Source organism: Sebastes umbrosus, chromosome 15 (genome assembly GCF_015220745.1).
Source record: "Sebastes umbrosus isolate fSebUmb1 chromosome 15, fSebUmb1.pri, whole genome shotgun sequence".
Lineage (NCBI taxonomy): Eukaryota > Metazoa > Chordata > Actinopteri > Perciformes > Sebastidae > Sebastes > Sebastes umbrosus.
The window spans coordinates 29,646,021-29,665,986 of NC_051283.1; the positions used below are offsets into that span (position 1 = coordinate 29,646,021).

Below are 19,966 nucleotides of genomic sequence, written 5' to 3' on the forward strand. Positions count from 1 at the left end.
CAAAATATTGGTTAATATTTTCCTGGTTCATGAAATTCCACAGTTTAATATTATTATTATTACGTCTTTGTCAGCCTGCATGGAAAACTATGAAGTACAGTTGGATGAATCAAAAGCAGTTAAAACAAAACAAAAAATTACATTTAAAAAACACCAGAGAGAGAAATAAAACAAACAAACATATTTTCATTATTGATCAGATGAAACACACAAATAAGCTCATTTTACAATCTAGAGGGCATCTAGAAACTTTCGACCCGGGAACACGCCAAAGCGTGTAATACACCAGCCTGTCCCACCAGAGGATAGCGCGTCAGAGTTTTTCCTCGCCAAGGCGTGTATGAAGGTGCAGTACCAGTAGGTGGTAACAAATCCACTTAGTTAGGTTTAGGAAAAACGTCATGGTTGGGCTTGAACTCGTGGTTAACCATAGAACCCATTTACATTCACATATCTGGAGGTCAGAGGTCAAGGGACCCCTTTGAAAATGACATGCCAGTTTTTCTTCGCCAAAATTGTGCGTAAGTTTGGAGCGTTATTTAACCTCCTTCTCAACAAGCTAGTATGACATGGTTGGTACCGATGGATTCATTAGGTTTTTTAGTTTCATATGATACCAGTATCTTCACTTTAGCTTTAAAACTGAGCCTGCTACAACCTAACAATTGCAAGTTGTGTCAATGCGTTAAAAGCTTTTTTTGGCACATCTCTTCAAAGTAAACGTAGGGCAGTAAAATGATCCCTAGACTTCCTCGATGAAAGGCTCTGATGTAGTGGGAGTTATTTGGTTTCGGCCCAGTTGTTTTCAACCCTTGGTTGCTCTCATGCAACCTCATTATCTCAAGATCAGCTCCGTCATCCTGGTAAATCAGGTTAAAGTTGTCGGACAGGACAGGAAAGATCTGATTACACTTACGATCTTACGTCATCACAACACAAACTTTCCAGTTGTATCAGATTTTCCATTCAGAGAGGCTGATTGAGCAGGCTCGCTGTAGAGAATCAAGCCCGTCGAGTTTTTAATATAAATATTCATCTCACGAACTGAAACGTCCCTGATTCAAGTCTGGCTTTGGAGTTTTGTGGCATGATTTAAGGGTTTTTATCGTAAACTAAAACTGAAACTAAAATGAAAATAAAAACTATATTCTTTAAGAAAAACTAAACTGAAACGATAGAAAGAAATGAACAGAAATTTGTTTCAGTTTAGTTTTCTTAGCTTTTTAGCTGAATTTCTTTCAACTCTCGTGATGTTGAAGCACAGAAATTGAACAGACTTGACCTTCCAGGAGATTGCGCCATGACGTAATTGCTTCACATCGGATGTTAATGTGGCGCGAAGATTAAAGAGTAAACATTATGGCCATTCTAAAACCACAATATCACTCTATAATTCACCTGCTTGGCAGTAATGTTAGCTGACCAGATGAAGGTCTCTCCATGAATCAATGCTGATCCTAGTGTTTCCTGCTTCAGACTCCCGTCTTCTGCAGTGTGTAGTGTGCGCGCATGCACGTGAGAGGTGGAGCGAGTGAGAACGAGCGCGGTGTGTGAGTGAAGGCAAGCAGGCAGAGTAGCAGAGGAGCAGAGACTCCGGCCCTGGAGACCAAAGCTCCAAAGTGTTTTCTGGCCGCGGTCGGGAGGCCGGAGCAGGAAGAGTTGACACTGTTTTGCAAGACGGGCTTCACTAGATATAACTTTGCGGTTTTGGTGCTTCCGTGTAGTTTGTGTTAGAACAGCGTAGCCACACGCGAGCACGCATGGGACACCGTCCCGATTTGTAAGAAGTTACAAACAGTGCCTTTAAGACAGGTAAAAACTTCAAAATTCATGAGTGTGATATAAATTGATGCATTTTATGTCGTAGAACAAAACGTTAAAGTCTCTTCAGCTTGTGTTAACCACAGACCTTAAACCCATTGACTTACAGATGAGGGAACCGAAGTGCTAAACTCATTCCTGGGTTTTAGGACTCATTCCTGCATCACTATATAGTGATAAACCTAAAAAACTTTTATGGATCCTCCATCACAGTGAGGAACACAGACATAAGCCTGCATTAGCTGTTGTTGGTGCTATGAAGTAACAGCAGTAACTGGAAGGAAAGGCTTTTACGTGCATGCCTACTTCTTGTGTGAGACTATTTGTAGTTCTGGGAATCAATGGACACATCATTAATATTAAATGTTAACTCGTCACTGCAACGTTACATTATGAACTTTCAGTTCAAGGAATATGTGCAGCAAGTGCATTAGATGTGGTCAATGTGGTCTACGTGCCACATTATGAATAGGTCATTGTTAGTGACGCCCAGGTTTAACCGATATTACAAAAGAATGTTTCCAGAAACGATGGAGAAATGTGCTTCTAATTTGACTTCGTAACTTGGAAGAACAATGTGTCTGAGTGGCTGTTTCCAGGAGTTGTTTTGCTTGAAGTAAACTTTACGGTTATGGCTAGTACACAAGTTGTTTGTAAGGGTGATGATGCGGGAAATGATGAAGCCAGTTTTAATTGGAGAACATGTCATTGCAAGACAATTCTTCAGACTTCAGTGTGAGAGAGAGAGAGAGAGAGAGAGAGAGGGAGGTTGTGCTGCACACTGTTTTTGGTACAGATGAAGCAGTGAGGTCTTTGCACTAGTGCTGTCAATTGATTAAAATATTTAATCAAGATTAATGAGATTGTCCATAGTTAATCATGATTAATCACAAATGAATTGCACTTTTTTTTCAGTTCAAAATGAACCTTAAAGGGAGATTTGTCAAGTATTTATTACTCTTATCAACATGGGAGTGGGCAAATATGCTGCTTTATGCAAATGTATGTATATATTTATTATTGGAAATCAATCACAACACAAAAGAAACCCCCACAGGTACTGCATTTATCATAAAGAATATGCCCAAATCATAACATGGCAAACTCAAGCCCATGACAGTTTTTCATCGTGAAAATTTAGCGTAAGTTTAGAGCGTTTATTTAGCCTCCTTGGCGACAACCTAGCATGACATGGTTGGTACCAATGGAAGGCCAATGATGCAGAGTAATAACAATAAACTTTATTTGTTAAAGTCTTATGATCTTTGCAGACCAAATGCAGCACATTTTCAACATGTTTCCAGCTCCATTGTCATTTTTTTGACCAAACATGATCAAAACGGAATATTTGAGTAGAGAAAGTCTTGTTTCATTCACGATAAAATATCCCATGAAAAGCATATGTTTGCCACAAAAAGTCAAAAGTAATATTACCCTGTAAAACTGTGAGGAAAGGCTGAAATGTTCTGACACCTGTAGCATTACACGCTCACCTTTCACCTCAGCTTGTTGATCTCGTGATGGGTTATTGTTCACTAAACACTGTGACCTTTTGCTCAGTCACTCATTTACCGCTTTAGTGTCATCGGTCCAGAACAGTTACAACAATTCGTGCATTAGCTCATATGATTTATTGAGAGTATAAATAAACTAGTTGCTCTCTCTTTCCCCTCATTTGTTTGTCTGTCATCATGCATTAAAAACAACAGTAAAATGATTACTCACTTTAAGTGCTCGCAGGCAACATTTAAGCGGGCAATCCCCTTGATGACATGACTCAGAGACCGCGTTGATATGAACCGTTGGTGAGAAGCAATTTGTCTCGTTTCATCTTGTTTTATTTCTGCGGTCGCCGTCGGGCATCAAGCAGAACATCAACTCATTTGACTGCATGTAAACAATTGCAATTAAACGTTAATTAAAGGGTAATTTATGATGTATTTTTCAACCTGATGAAGGCCATGAGATGCATCTGAAACAAGTAAACGAACCTTCAGTTAAGATTATTTTGTAAAATAAGGCTGGTATTAAGTAGGGGTGGGAGAAAAAATCAATTCATCTATGTATCGGGATTTCTTTAATTTACGATTTTAAAATACATTTTTTAAAGCCAGACTCAATATAAACTGGAAAAATAAAGTTCGGAAACTTGTGTTTGGTCGATTATTTCTCTGTTGTTACAATGCTAATTATGTATGTATTTTACATCGTTGGAAAGCCTGTTTATTTACCTTCGCAATGATGTCCAACTTGTAAGGATCATGCATTTGTGGGATGAGCAGCACAGCTGATTTTGTGGGTAGCGCCCAAGAAAAATTTGCCAAAATGCTCTGCTCCTGTTGGTGTTGACTCTTGTTTTGAGTTGTTTGGTGGATTGGATGATTGAACTCTCTATCAGTAACAAGGAACAAACAAGACATATTGGCTATTTTACACTTTATTCATTTAATACACCGTCAGGAGCCTCAGTAGCGGTGGAAGATTCATACGCAGCCACAACAGCCTGGCACCTCCTCCTCATGCTGGTCACCAACCTGGTCACACGTTGCTGTGGGATGGCGTTCCATTCCTCAACCATGATTCGTTGCAGGTCAGCCAGCGTGGTTGTGTTGGTCACTCTAACACGTACAGCATGCCCAAGCTGATCCCACATGTTGAATTGGGTTGAGGTCTGGACTCTTTGCAGGCCGTTCCATTCTCTCTACTCCCACATTGTGGAGGTAGTCTGTGATAACCCTGGCTCTGTGGGGGTGAACGTTGTTTCTTGGAGGATGAAGTTAGGTGCCAGATTGTGGAGATATGGGATCGCCACTGGCTGCAGAATCTCATCCCGATATCTCCCTGCATTGAGATGGCCTTCAATGATGACAAGCCTTGTTTTGCCAGTGAGGGAGATGCCGCCCCACACCATGACACTGCCCCACCAAAAGCTGTTACTCCATCGGTTCAACAATCAGCAGAGCGTTCTCCACGTCGTCTCCATACTTTGACCCTGCCATCCAACTTTGGCAGACAGAACCTGGACTCATCACTGCACATGACATTCCCCCACATGTTCAGGTTCCATTGTCTGTGTTGTCGACACCAGCGCAAACGGGCCTGACGGTGAAGGGCAGTCATTGCAGGCTTCCTGGTAGCCTTATGAGAATACACTGTTTACCATTGGCAGAGCATTTTGGCAAATTTTTCTTGGGCGCTACCCACATAATCAGCTGTGCTGCTCATCCCACCAATGCATGATCCTTACAAGTTGGACATCATTGCGAAGGTAAATAAACAGGCTTTCCAACGATGTAAAATACAATAACCATTAGCATTGTAACAACAGAGAAATAATCCACCAAACACAAGTTTCCGAACTTTGTTTTTCCAGTATATTTGTTTAGTTGAGTCTATGCGGAGGTAGAAGGAAGTTACCGCTTTAATCCTTGTAGTCTGATTAACGTGATGTCATATCCATTCTGTATCAAATCAAACCACAGCGAGCCAAAACAATGAAGTATAAAACGTTGGAGGGTCTGCGTGGATACGACCTGAACCCTCACATGTTAAATCCAGCGTGGTAAACACTACACATCCAGTAAAGGATGGAAACACTTTGGAAAATCTATCCCTCAGGTACGATTACACAAGACAATTTACTGTAATCTGTAGTAGTCTGTTTTGTTTTTTTTAAAGTTATTTTTTTGGGGGCATTTTCTATTTTTATTGACAGGACAGTGGATAGAGTCTTGAAAGGGGGGAGAGAGAGAGTGGATGCGGAAAGGGCCCGTATTCGAACCCGGGCCGCCGCGGTCAGGACCAAGCCTTAATACATGGACGCCCGCTCTACGAACTGAGCTAACCCAGGCGCCCAGTAGTCTGTTTGTGTGGACAGTAAACAGTGCAAAGCTCATCCACATGTTGTATCATTCATTCGGAGGTTTTAGATTGTGAAACTTTTCCATAACGTTTAACTTTGGATCCTTTGATAGTGCCGCGCTTTTGGTGCTAATTAACGCTGGGAGCTAAGCACGTTGGAAACATGTGAAGTCGTGCGAAGCAGCGCAATTAAACGTTCATTAGACAGGTAGTCATCATTTGCGTCAGGATGTGGATGTTATATTTTCCCAACAGTAAACAGTAATCATTAAATGTGAATTACACAGGATACAGTGCATGGTGCGCACACACACACACACACACACACACAATATAGATCTATTAAAACGCAAAACACAAGTTGCGCTGGGAGACGGCGTCAATCGTGGCCGAAATAATCAGCCAGCAGCCGCTATTGGTCCATACAGTTACCATGGTAACAGATAACTTTGTCATAGAATAACACATGTTTCTAATATTTTTCTAACTATATTTTGTTATACTTAAAACATAAATCCAAATGTGGGTTGTTTCTAAAAGAGAGACGTGTGGCTCTCTAATATTCAATTATGATTTGAGGGCTACATTTTCTTTATCAATAATTCTTTCAATAAATTAGTGAAATGTAAAAAGAAATAAGGCCTCAGAGCTCAAACTGACGTCTTGAAGTTGGTTGTTTTGTCCAACACACAGTCCAGAACTGACAATTGAAGGCGGCAACAAACAGATATTGATTAAATCATATCTATGCTCATTGCTGGCTCCCAGAGCCCAGCGTGTTTTTTTTTTGATATGCTTATAAAACAATAGCTTAAAAAACTCAAAGAGATTCAGTTTATAATGATGTGAGATTGAGAAAAATGTATAAATGTCGTAAACGCTTAATCATAAGCGGCTGCATACTTGTTTGATCTGACGAATGATGGGTGAATAAACAGACCTGCTGCCGTCAGTTACGGGAACCTGTGCTGTGGACTAAAGGTTAATATAACATCACACACTTCTCCCATAGCTGCAGGCGTTTATTTAACATTTATTTTTGTCATTGCAGTAAACCCCACCCATCATGGGAATATTTTAGTCCTACGCAATAGCGGTTACACAAGTATGGTAACCCTTCTAAGCTCCAATCATAACATGGCAAACTGCAGCCCAACAGGCAACAACAGCTGTCAGTGTGTCAATGTGCTGACTTGACTATGACTTGCCCCAAACTGCATGTGATGATCATAAAGTGGGCATGTCTGTAAAGGGGAGACTCGTGGGTACCCAGAGAACCCATTTACATTCACACATCTGGAGGTCAGAGGTCAAGGGACCCGTTTGAAAATGGACATGACAGTTTTTCCTCGCCAAAATTTAGTGTCAGTTTAGAGAGTTATTTGACCTCCTTCATGACGAGCTAGTATTATTCTGACTTTATTCTGATTATTATTTCGTTTTTTTTAGTATTTTTTAGTATTTTTTTTTTTTTTTTTTTTTTTTCTGAATTTTTTTTCAGATTTTAAAAAAAGAAAAAAAAAAGATTTTGGACATTTTTCTGACATTTTTTTGGACAGAAGCCCTCAAACATTCAAATATCTGGAGGTCAGAGGTCAAGGGACCCCTTTGAAAATGCCCATGCCCATTTAGCTTAAGTTCGGAGCGTTATTTAACCTCCTAGTATGACAATGGATTCATCAGGTTTTTTCTAGTTTCATATGATACCAACATCGTCACTCTAGTTTTAAAACTGAGCCCGCTACAACCTCTGAAAGTTCGATTGCGTTAATGTGTTGAAGAAATTAGTGGCGTTAAAATAAATTTCCGTTAACGTGTTATTATTAACTCTGACGGCCCAAACAATAATAAATCATTACTTCCTTGTTTTCAGCATTTCATTCCATCCCTCACGTCTACATTCATTGCTTGCATGAAAACAGCAAATGAAACATAAATGATGATTTTATCCACAGTGGATAACCACTTCCTGTCTGTGTGTCTCTGCAGAGTGCAGAGGAAGAGTCGCAGTGGGTGGAAGACCTGCTGAAGCACCACACGGCCCGAGTCCGAGACGTGGAGATCCTGACGGGCCTGGACCTCTACCGGTCTACCAACCTCACCTACAGCAGCACGCTGAGCCTCAAAACCTACCTGAACACCTTCGAGGGTGACGACTAGACGCACAGAGAGACAGACACACACACACACACACGCACACACAGATACAGGATGTAGCCCTTTGTAGAAGTCCTGCATTTTCACTGCATGCTCGCTGGACAGCCGGCGTGTTGTTGTTCCGCTCCTGAGGAACTGCCCCCAGAAGTGCTTGGAAAAAGCGAACACATTTTTTTTGAAAATTGAAAAGATTAAAAGAATAGTTTGGCAAGTAGTAGTTTGGAAGATTAGAAGAGGAATATTCAATACTATCCCCAAAGATCTGAGAAGGAATCAGCTAACACAGGAATGATGCAGGATGGGGACTTTCTCCACATCTACATATTTCTTAAATAGAGTTCATACAGTACATCCTCGTGCACACATAAAGGACTATATTGGAGTCTTTTTTTGCTCCGTAACTATAAACAATATATTCTTTATAACCCTACTGCCCATCCACTGCATGCTGTAGATTTTAAATATGTTTTAATGTATCTTTTCTTACTTATAAAAGACTCTTGAGACTAGCATGACTTGTATCAGCTGATCAGTCTTGTTATTTTCATTGAGAGGACTTCTCAAACTACAGCAACCTTTCATGCTGTCTGGAAATAAGAAGAAGCCTCCCTGAAAAGTTGGAAAAATACATTCAAAACTACTGAAAACTCTACAGCATGGTTTGCCAAAATAGTCAGTAAATTGTAATGAATGGGCTAAAACATGCAACACTGCTGGTATGGTTCTGCAAAGGAATAGTTTGACATTTTTGGAAATACTCTTATTCTCTTTCTTGCATTGAACAACATTGATACCACTGTCCATGTTGGGTAACACTTCATTTTACAGGTCTGCAAATGACATGGTAACTAGGTGATAATTAGCAGGTAACCTATTTGAAATTTCTTTAGAATTACTGCCAAATTACCCCAATATTTACCTCAAAATATATCTATAATTACTTTATTACAAAACATTATTTAATAATTATATTTCACTATTTTTCCCCAATACCTGGTAATTTATTTAATTCATTTCCAGGAAAAGATTACAAAGTTAATTAATATGCTTTATTTCCACGTCTACTGGTAAATAGATAATAATTAGCAAATAACTTGTTTTAAATGTCTTAAAAAAACTCTATTGCTATTTTAGCATATAATTATTAAATAACGTACTTACTTGCTAATTATCACCTAATTACTGTGGACCTGTAAAATGAAGTGTTACCACATGTTATATTTAGTTTGTTTAATCCAAAAGGTCAAACTTTTCCTTTAAAACAACATGATATATATAAAGATGTAGCAGATTCTCGACATGTGTACACCAAGGTCAGAAAGTATCCAGAGACCTTCAGAAGTTTATAAAGTATGTGGCATTAAATACGTCCTTCACAATTATGAATATCTCTATTTTTATCTCTATATTACTAGACAGCCCAGTCGCACAGCAGTTCGTGAAATAGACACAAAATTTGATGTATTGATTTGTGTAAATAGAATCTTTTTTTCGTGATGGTCAGCATGAAATCAGTTCGGATGTAATTGTGAACCGGGAAGAATAATGAGTGGCGAACACAGTGTGACGAGGAGGTCGGGGAGCCGCTGTTTGTGTCCCGTGTGAAACCACAAGTCAAAAGTTGATTAATTTGTCACATAACTTCCGTACTTCCGGTGTTATTTTAACCCAAACCGTGATCTTTGACACGTCCGTCACGTGTTGCTGGATATTCGTAGGAAAATACATGAAAAATACATTGCAGAAAATAAACATACATTGTTGAAAGTCGGGCTGAGCGTCATGAAGAAAAGGAAATTTCGTGTCGATGTACACAAATCAAATTGATTCAATTCACTGACTATTTTTTACGAACTTTCTGTGAGACTGTGTTGTACTAGAAATGGTTTAAACATAAACATATTACACAAATAAATATACTATAGCCCGTAGGTACTCATGACTGTTTCCAGCGGTGACTAAGACTAAATGGTGCAAATGGAAGCCAGCATACAAGTTCAACGACATTTTCCCTGACAAAACATAATAGAAAATAGTTAATTTCTAACTCTGGTGCACACATGAACAAATCCACAAAACACGCACACCAACTGCAACTATTTTCTGTCTGTTTCCACATCCTCCTCCCTCTCATCTCTCTCTCTCTCCTCTGATCATCTAGGTGTATATTTTTATACAACTTGTCATATTTATTACGTAGCATCATAATAATAATAACAGCACATAGTGTTACAGTATTAATCCATTGTAAAAGACCTGGCCCCGTTTACTGTAATAAGATAGAAATAGATCGCTGATGTAGTGCTTTCTTTCTTTTTGTTTTCAAGGAGGTGACAAATCTGATGTTTACCTTAAAGGAAAAATCTTTTTTCTTTTTTAAAAATCTTATTTTCATACTCGGTAGCTTTGTTGCGGAGATGCAGCCAGACCACAACACAGGGGTTCATAAAATTTGGTCATCATCTTTTGCTGCCTGCAGAATCATTGGTTCTAAAGACAGCTAAAACTACAAATATAAGAGCAAGGCTGTACAACAAAAGATGTTTCCTTTAATCGGGAGATCACCGACAGTTTGTCACCTCATCTCCTTATTATCGACTTCCTGCATTCACACTTTTAACTCTACACAGATAAAAGCAGTCAGAGCCTGTATTTTTTCACGTTTGGTATTTACTTTAGTAACGTCACACTGATGAGTTAACATAGCTAGCTATCGAGGTAATCAGTAGAACAGAGAAAAATAATCAATAAAATGACTCGAGAGCTTGGTAGACGAAGCCATGTTTATTCCTGTAGTCTTTCAAATAAAAGCTGTAGAGAATTGGAAAACTTGACTGGACTTGACTTCTTCATCATTTCGCTGAATAATCACTGCTTCTGCTGCCAAAGTAAATAAAATCAGATCTGTGTGTTCTGTTTTCTTTCATCAACGTCTGCACAGTTTCTGTGGTTGCTCAAATACAACTTGAACTCTGCTCAAAAACAAATGTTGCAGTGTGAATGATGTGTTTATGAAGGAGCATGTGTTTTCTATTAGATTGAATGTCTTGGCTAACCGCAGCTGCATGATTGACTGTTACTCGAATACACTGGGTGCCTCATTAAAATGACATATTCAGTTCTCTCTAATAACCTTCTATTCAACAACACAGTCATATTTTAACATTTTCAAGCAAGTATGCAACATATATGCCAGACTTAACGGATTTGGGGACGTAATCGCCTTTGAAATGTCTTTGTTAATCAGCACCAAATGAGCACCAAATGACCGTGCCTTAATGCATTTTGGCTGAAGGCCGTTTGGCTCCTTATTTCAAGTGAAGGCAAATATTGATATGATATTTTAGACGTTACAGTTTTCTTCCAACTTTGTGGAACCAATTTGGAAAAACCCCTTTCCTGTGGATCATTAAAGTAACAAGGGACGTCACCACCGCACCGTAACCGCAACGTTTCCAAACTGTAATATTCTGTAGACAGGTGAGTCACTGACGGATTGTAATATTCTGTATATAGGTGAGTCACTGACGGATTGTAATATTCTGTAGACAGGTGATTCACTGACGGATTGTAATATTCTGTATATAGGTGAGTCACTGACGGATTGCGTGAATCAGATTCTGTAACGAGGGAAAACGTGACGGGGGACTTGCTTCCTGAACCTGCTGACTCAGCTCAGAAAGGAACATAGACTGTAGGAAATGGATGTAGCGTCAACGTCACCCTTCTGGTTTGTGAACTATGGTTTTGAAGTTCAGCATTTTGGCCGTCGCCATCTTTGCTTTTGGCCGTCACCATCTCGGTCGCCATCTTGCTTTTTGGACGTCGCCATCTTGGTTTTGGTTGTCACCATCTTGTTTGCAAATGTACGTATATATTTATTATTGTAAATCAATCAACAATACAAAACAATGACAAATTTGGCCATGTGGATGAGCCAAACAGGACAAGACTGTACAATGCAAAGCATGCAGTCCAGTGCATCGTGTACTGCTCAGCGAGGGAATGGTGGCATACTGCTGGTAAATTTGTAACTGAAGGCATGTGATGGGGCTCGAGGAGCCGTGGAAACAGGGTGTGTATCTGTCATAAGTCACAGGTCATCATTGTAGGTGTGTAAGGGGCTGCTAATCCTTTTAAAAACATATTTTTTTTGCTTTTATGTCCTTCAAATTTGGCAATTTAGTAGAGAGTTTGCAGGTATTTAATACTCATATCAACATGGGAGTGGGCAAATATGCTGCTTTATACAAATGTAAGTATATATTTATTATTGGAAATCAATTAACAACACAAAACAATGACAAAATATTGTCCAGAAACCCTCACAGGTACTGCATTTAGCATAAAAAATATGCTCAAATCATAACATGGTAAACCCAAAACAGATTTCTCACTTAATGTCAGTTAAAACAAATTTAATAACGCGTTATCATTAACTTTGACAACCCTATTATTCAAAATATAATCAGAATGTTCTCAATGAGTCTCAAGCTCAAGGTTTCTGATGACACTGAAATAAATGGTACCATCCAGTCTCCTTTGATACAGCTAATGCACAGTTACTGGCAGTCAACATCATCTCGGCATCATTAATAGTCCATTATCTGTTCCAGCTGCAGCAGTTAATCTTGATACCTGTCAAATAAACCAATAAATATTTCCATGTTATCAGCTCTTATTGATATATTAAAAGCAATCAGACCGTCTTTCATTGGCAGTTTGAATCTCTATTTGCTGGGAAGTGTATTCAAGGTCTCTGCTAATTATTAACCACAGTCGCTACCTTCTCATGTCGAGTGTATCAGGTGAGTTTATGGAGTTGAAAGCTGTCAAAAGCATCGCCATCTGTTGTTTGAAACACAGAAACGTGAGGTTGTCTCCGCGTTGGGGCAATCAGTTACTTATCTGTTGCTCAAACCTAGTCCAGAGGTCACTGCTGTGATACGGTATCTCTCTTTTTTCCACAAGTAGAGGAATGTGTTTCTCTCTATCTGTCTGTCGTCTGTCTTTTCTGTCTGTGAGCTGTGAGATTGTTGTGAGCCATGGGTTTGGTGAAGGAGATGCACAAAAAGAAGATTATTGTGAGTATTGGCTTTGGTTCTGAATTGATGGATTAATGGGGAAGGCCACGATGCAACGCTCAGAGGCTTTTTTACGTTTGTTTTTTATAAGTTCAGGAGTTTAATTGAGTCCAAGATGTGCTTTGGGTAGGTATAGTTTTTTACTTGTCCACGGAGGTTTTGCTGAGAGCACTTCTCTCTTTTTCATTGGATATCCAACACAGTCTCACGGCAGTTTGTGAAATAGTCACGAAATTAAATCCATTCGATTTGTGTACATAGACACAAATTTCCTTTTTTTTTCATGATGCTCAGCACGACTTTCATATTTTAAGTGCGTTTTCCTACGAATGTCCAGCAACACGCTCCAGTCTTTTCACAATAAAACTACTTAGTTAGGCTTAGGAGAAGATTGACTTGTTTAGGATTAGACAACAAACTACCTAGTTAGGTAGAAAAAGATCGTGGTTAGGGTTAAAATAACTCTGGAAGTGTCGTAACTTCAGTGGAGAAGTTAAAGGTAATATTTGTAACTTTCAGAAATTCTTGTTAAAAGCGACACCTGTGGCCGTTAACTCAAAGGAAGTCAGCGTCGAGGTCGCGCCTGCTCACTCTAAATAGACATGAACGAGTGAGGCGACACACGTCAGCTAAAACCACAATATCACTCTATATTTCAGCTGCTTGGCAGTAATGTTAGCTGACCAGACGAAGGTCTCTCCATGAATCAATGCTGATCCTAGTGTTGGCTTTTCCTGCTTCAGCCCCGCTGCTTCAGCCTCGGGGGCTGAAGCAGGAAGAGAAACGTTATCGTCTCCTACCGCAGCCGGAGTGAACAGGGAGACACCGGCACCCAGTCAGAGACAATAACGTTACTGACTGCGGAGCATTGAAAAAAGTTATAAAAATGTCCAAAAAAAAGTCAGAAAAAAATCCCACAAAAAGTCCAAAAAAGAAAAGTCAGAAAATGTCAGAAAAAAGCCAGAATAATGTCCAATAAAAAGTCTGAAGAATATCCCAAAAGAAGTCAGAAAAATACTTGCTTGTCATGAAGGAGGTTAAATAACGCTCCAAACTTACACTAAATTTTGGCGAGGAAAAGCTGTCATGGTCATTTTCAAAGGGGTCCCAGAAATCAGGCCTATTAAATGTGCACAGATGTGAAAACAATCTGCTTCCAATGTGTGTTACTGGAAATGACGATGTTAGATGTGTTTATTGATTTATCTCGCAAATCAAAGTCCTGGAAACTCAAATTATAATTGCTCCAAACTGTGTTTCCATCAAGATCAAATAATTCAAGCAAATGGATGCTTTAGCTCTAAATCATATATCCAGAGTCTCACAAAAACTGACTACTGACACAATACATAAACTAATCAGACCAAACTTTGACTGTCCTAGCCAGCACACACTCTGAGGAAATCTGTTGTTTGTGTTTTACAGATCGGCGTCTTGGCTGTATCGATTGTGACCTTAATCCTCGGTCTTGGACTTGGTCTTGGACTGGACTTGCAGAAATGTAGAAACAAAGGTACTGTCAGACACACACATGCATAAATGTCTCTGCACACAAACATTTTCATTGACGTGAGAAGCAGTTTTCCACATGTCATCTGTCTGCTACGTATCTCCCCTCTTCACTCACTCTCATAATTACACCACTTAACTACTGAAAGTCTAATTTTCATTTCAAATTATCTGGGTTGTTTTACAAAAATGGTCAAGACGTCTAACACGGCAACATTGTTAATTGAAGCCAGTTGCTTTCTGTTACCTCACACATTGTTGAGTTTTCTCTGCGTAGTTTCTGGGAAAGCTCCGCACTTCCAGGACCGCTCTGAACACCTCGAAGGCCAAGTAATGGTCAGCTTAAAAGGTGGAGGGACACACAGAATCCATCCATGCATCCATTATCTATAACTGATCCTTAGAGGGTACTCGCCAGGCCGCCATTCACGCTCACATTCACACTTACTGGCAATTTAGAGTCAGCAGTTAACCTGCACGTCTGTGGACTGTGGGAGGAAGCCAGAGCGGCCGTGCTGACACGAGGAGAAGTCAGTTAATACGCAACAGACTGAGATGCACTGTGTGTTATGACACCTTTCTATCGGAACCAGCATTAACTTTTTCAGCAGTTTGAGCTCCAGTAGCTCTTCTATTGGATCGGACAACACGGGCCAGCCGTCGCTCCCCACGTGCATCAATGAGCCTCGGGTCGGACCCTGTCGCCGGTTCCCCGGTTTTCCATCCTTGGACCACTTTTGGTAGTTCCTGACCACTGCAGACCAGGAACATCCCATAAGAGCTGCAGTTCTGGAGATGCTCTGACCCGGTCGTCTAGCCAGTACTATCTGGCCCTTGTTGTCAAAGTCGCTCACATCCTTACGCTGGCCCACTTTTTCTGCTTCCAACACAAAGTTCAAAATTCAAAGTTCAAAATGTTCACTTGCTGTCTAATATATCCCACCCACTGCCAGGTGCCATGGTAACGAGATAATCAATGTTATTCACTTCACCTCTCATTGGTCTTAGTGTTATGGCTGATCGGTGTATAAGTTCAGTCAGGACTCCTTTAGTCCAAGAAAAATGTTATTTCCATTTGCAGTAATATATATTTGGTGGTATGGCTCTGTTCTGGGAAACGTAAGGCAAGGAGAGCACACCTCCTTGTCCTTCTATGTGCATACATGGAAAGCCAAAGGCAGGAAGGCATACAGCTGATTAATTAGACACTGGTATCGGATCGGTACTCAGTATCGGCCGACACCCAAAGCCCAGGCATCGGTATCAGGAAAAGTTGGATCGGTGCGTCTCTACTGTAATCAGAGAGGAAATGTCCTGATGAACAACATTCTTTAGAGATAATGTTACCTTCAACGAGGACCTAACATTCCCTCATCAAACGTAATAGAGGTGAGTGGCATGCTCAATCATCGTCATCGGCCGTGCATGTTCGTCAACTGGTTACTAAGCACAGCGTCAGACGAAGCCATTGAGGGCATAGAAGAACGCACTCAAAGATTAATCCCCAAGCTTATTCGAGCATTTTTCTGGTGGTCCTGAGGAAGTGATGACTCATACGAGGAACCGTCTGTTTCCACACAAGGCAAGGAGTTTTATTTGGCTCTGCATAGCAAAAGCATTCTGAATGACTAAGGAGCTGACAACACTATTTTGTGATTATAAACCTCAATCTCATTCTTTTCTGCTCATGATATACACATCAAGGTGCTGAGTCAAAGCTGACTGGTTTACATGTTTACAATGTTTACTGAGGTAATAAATCAAGTGAGAAGTATAGGCTCATTTTCTCATATACTTCTATACAATCAGACTTATTTTAGCAACCAGAGGAGTCGCCCCCTGCTGGCTGGTAGAAAGAATACAAGTGTAAGGCACTTCAGCATTGCATTCATCACTCACGTGTGGATGATTTGTAGTCAAGCTGCCAAGAATAAAACATTAAAAACGGTGCTGTCCTGTCTTCCAGTTCCAGTTGTCGCCCACACGTCCTGCAGGAATCGGTGCTACGAGCCCTACGACGGCGACGTCCCCGGCTGCAGATGTGACAACAACTGTATCGCCAGCAACAGCTGCTGCTACGACTACCACGACACCTGCACTGTCCCCAGTGAGACACTGCTTTTGTAACAATGAACATCTCCCAGGATAGCTGGAACATTTCTGATGCTACAATACAATTCACTCTTGCTTGAATAGAGCGAACACTAACTCTATAATATTTCACTTCAGCCCAGCAGTGGGAGTGCACCAGGCTGCGCTGTGGAGAGAAGAGGCTGACGCAGAGCAGATGCCACTGCTCCGACGACTGTTTGTCTGCAGGCGACTGCTGCGTAAACTACAAACATGTCTGCCACGGTGAGTATGGGGCTATGGTCGAAAAGTCTTTTTCTCTTAGGACGGTTCCTAATGACCCGGAAGTATCTGAGTGGCCGCCGTGATGAGAGCTGTTTGAATCCTCTAAATGTTAAGGAAAGGAGCTTCATTGCTTCCTTTCAAAAGTGTTGCTCATTGTCAAATGTTGCTCATTGAAAAGTTGTTGTTGCTGGGTGTGGATCCTGGCATGTGCAGATGGATGTTGGACTTTTTGACAGAGAGACGGTAGACAGTCAGAGTAGGTAGCGTAACATCAAAGACGACCACAGTGAGCACAGGATCACCACAAGGGTGTGTACTGAGCCCTTGAGCATGACTGTTCTGCTAGTTTCAACACCAAACACATCATAACGTTCGCCGACGATACCACAGTTGCCTGCCTCATCACCAACAGCGATGAGTCGGCCTACAGAGAAGAGGTGGAGCGGCTGACGGCGTGGTGCAAAACCCACAACCTCGCCCTCAACACCAATAAGACCAAGGAGATGGTGGTTGACTTCAGGAGGACTGGTCACCGGCACCATCTCCCACTGACCATCAGCGTCTCTGAGGTGGAGAGGGTACACAGCACCAAGTTCCTGGGGGTCCATCTGACAGACGAGCTGACCTCCAGTGACAACACCACAGCTGTCATCAAGAGGGCCCAACAGCGCCTTTATTCTCTCCGCAAACTGAAGAAGGTGGACCTCCCCATCCCAGCCACGACCATGTTCTACCGAGGCACCATAGAGAGCATTCTCACTTACTGCAGCTCTTCCTGGTTTGGTAACAGCACAGCAGAGGAGAAACACAAACTGAACAGGATAGTGAGATCTGCTGAAAAAATCATTGGTGCCTCATTGCCGCGTCTGCAGGACATCTACACCGAGCACTGCGTGAGCAGAGCAAACGGCATCATAAAGGACTCCACTCATCCCTCACATGGCATGTTCACACTGCTGCAGTCCGGGAGAAGATACAGAAGTATGAAATCAAGGACTAATCGGCTGCTAAACAGCTTCTTTCCCACAGCAATCAGACTGCTCAATCAGAGTATGTGAACTGCACTAAAGAGACTGTTCCTTTAATAATATTTTACATTTTTAAATTAACTATTTATTCTATTCTATTTTTAGCGTACTTTTAGCTTATTTATTAGTGCTCTTAATTATAAGTTAATTACTTTATAGTTTTCACCAATTGTTTTGCACTGAATTTCTGAGTGGTGGATGTAAGAAACACAATTTCGTTTTTATGTGGAACATAAAAATTGCAAATAAAGGAATCATGAAATCTTTCTTATCTCCTTTAGCAGAGGATACACTGAGCATCCTTTACTAAGGGAAAGGATATAATAGGCTTGTTTGTGATGAACGCGGAGTTTTCCATCGAGGTCAAGGATTAGGAAAAGACATTAGGACTTAGGCAGCCTGGGAACAGAGCAGGAAAGAGGATGAGTAGATGATCGATATAGACGAGACAAGCACAAAGAGAAACTATAAAGAAACAGTAAACATTTACCCGCTAATGTCACATATCCAGGGGAACTGTTTATTGTTTTTATTTAGTTGGAAATGACTCAGATCTGATTAAAAATGGGAAAGAGACTCGTTCTGACATATCGTCTGATTTCAACACTGATTAAGGAATTTTAAAGACTTTGTTTGTTCACAGTTCCTGAAGAGGCTCTTGCGATTATAAACCACAGTTTATACTTTAAAAGGATCTCTCAGGCAGGATGGGGCTTAGTAACAGATTGGGTCATCGGTGTATTTACAGCCGGATTGCGGTTCCGGCTGCAGAGCCACTTAAACATTTCTCAGATGCTGCTGCTGTTAGTTGAATACCTGAGTTGATCTTTAGTATTTTCTTTATGCTAGAGATAAAGACATTACAGTTTTTCTCAACTGTTAACACACCTTTTCTGAAAGCATATTCTCAGAACACAAATCCAAAAACACACAAAAGACAAAACTCCACAAATCTCCTGCAAAATAAAAATGTTATGTATTCTCAAAATGGTATTTTATGTTCAAATGACACACAATACTCTGTATTCTTGTAGGAGAGAAGGAGTGGGTGGAGGACGCGTGTGAGGACCTGTCAACCCCGACATGTCCAGCAGGGTAAGAATACACTACAGGACAAAACATCCTTTTTCATGCTCCGGTCAATTATGAGATTTTGGGCTATTTTGCTTCCAGACATCTTCTTTCAGACGAGTGGAAAGAAAACATCCAAAGTACACGTATAGGTGTTTATTTCACCACTTTGTCTATTTGCGTCTGTATAGATTTCTCCTGAAGTCAGCATTAGATAATGCCTAGATAATTTCTTTAACGCATTAAATCAACTTGTGATTTTTAGGTTGTAGCAGCTCGGTTTTAGAGCTAGAGTGAAGATACTGGTATCATATGAAACTAGAAAACCTAAAGAAAACCTAAGGAAGCTTATCGGGAAGGAGGCTAAATAACGCCCCAAACTTGCGCTAAATTTTGGCGTGGAAAAAAATGCCATTTTCAAATGGGTCCCTTGACCTCTGACCTCCAGATCAGTGAATGTAAATGGGTTCTATGGGTACCCACGAGTCTCCCCTTTACAGACATGCCCACTTTATGATAATCACATGCAGTTTGGGGCAAGTCATAGTCCAGTCAGCACATTGACACACTGACAGCTGTTGTTGCCTGTTGGGCTGCAGTTTGCCATGTTATGATGTTGAACATATTGTTTTATGCTAAATGCAGTACCTGTGAGGGTTTCTGGACAATATCTGTCATTGTTTTGTGTTGTTAATTTATTTCCAATAATAAATATATACATACATTTGCATAAAGCAGCAGATTTATCCACGCTCATGTTAATAAGAGAATTAAATATGCTTGGCAAATCTCCCTTTCATTTTGAACAGATAAAACAATGTGTGCTTAATTTGCGATATTTGCATATTTAAACACAACGTTTCAGAAAGTGTCATACAAAAAATAAGTGTAAGTGATCCACTGGGGAAGTTATATTTTTTTACCATATTCACTTGGAAATCAGAAATGCAACAAGGTTATTGATCTGGTGGGAACAGATTGAAGTTATTGAATGACATGAGATGCTGTTTTTAGTGGATGCAGTAAAGTGTTGATTGGAGGACTATTACTACACATTGAGCCATTTTTTCTTTCCTCAAG

The 19,966-nt window shown here is 40.5% G+C and overlaps 2 protein-coding genes across 2 annotated transcripts in view; both read left to right on the forward strand.

Annotated features, from left to right (window-relative positions):
* Positions 1–8,544, forward strand: part of LOC119503370 (ectonucleotide pyrophosphatase/phosphodiesterase family member 2) — a 47,027-nt gene extending 38,483 nt beyond the window's left edge. Inside the window, exon 25 of the mRNA XM_037795118.1 lies at positions 7,672–8,544. Coding sequence (XP_037651046.1) covers positions 7,672–7,842 — 171 coding nt within the window. The 3' untranslated portion in view covers positions 7,843–8,544. The remainder of the gene's footprint in view (positions 1–7,671) is intronic.
* Positions 8,545–12,785: 4,241 nt separating this feature from the next.
* The window catches only part of LOC119503562 (venom phosphodiesterase 1), a 42,647-nt gene continuing 35,466 nt past the window's right edge, over positions 12,786–19,966 (forward strand). Inside the window, 5 exon segments of the mRNA XM_037795404.1 lie at positions 12,786–12,923; positions 14,349–14,436; positions 16,399–16,539; positions 16,662–16,787; positions 18,850–18,910. Of these exon segments, the coding sequence (XP_037651332.1) occupies positions 12,885–12,923; positions 14,349–14,436; positions 16,399–16,539; positions 16,662–16,787; positions 18,850–18,910 (455 nt within the window). The 5' untranslated portion in view covers positions 12,786–12,884.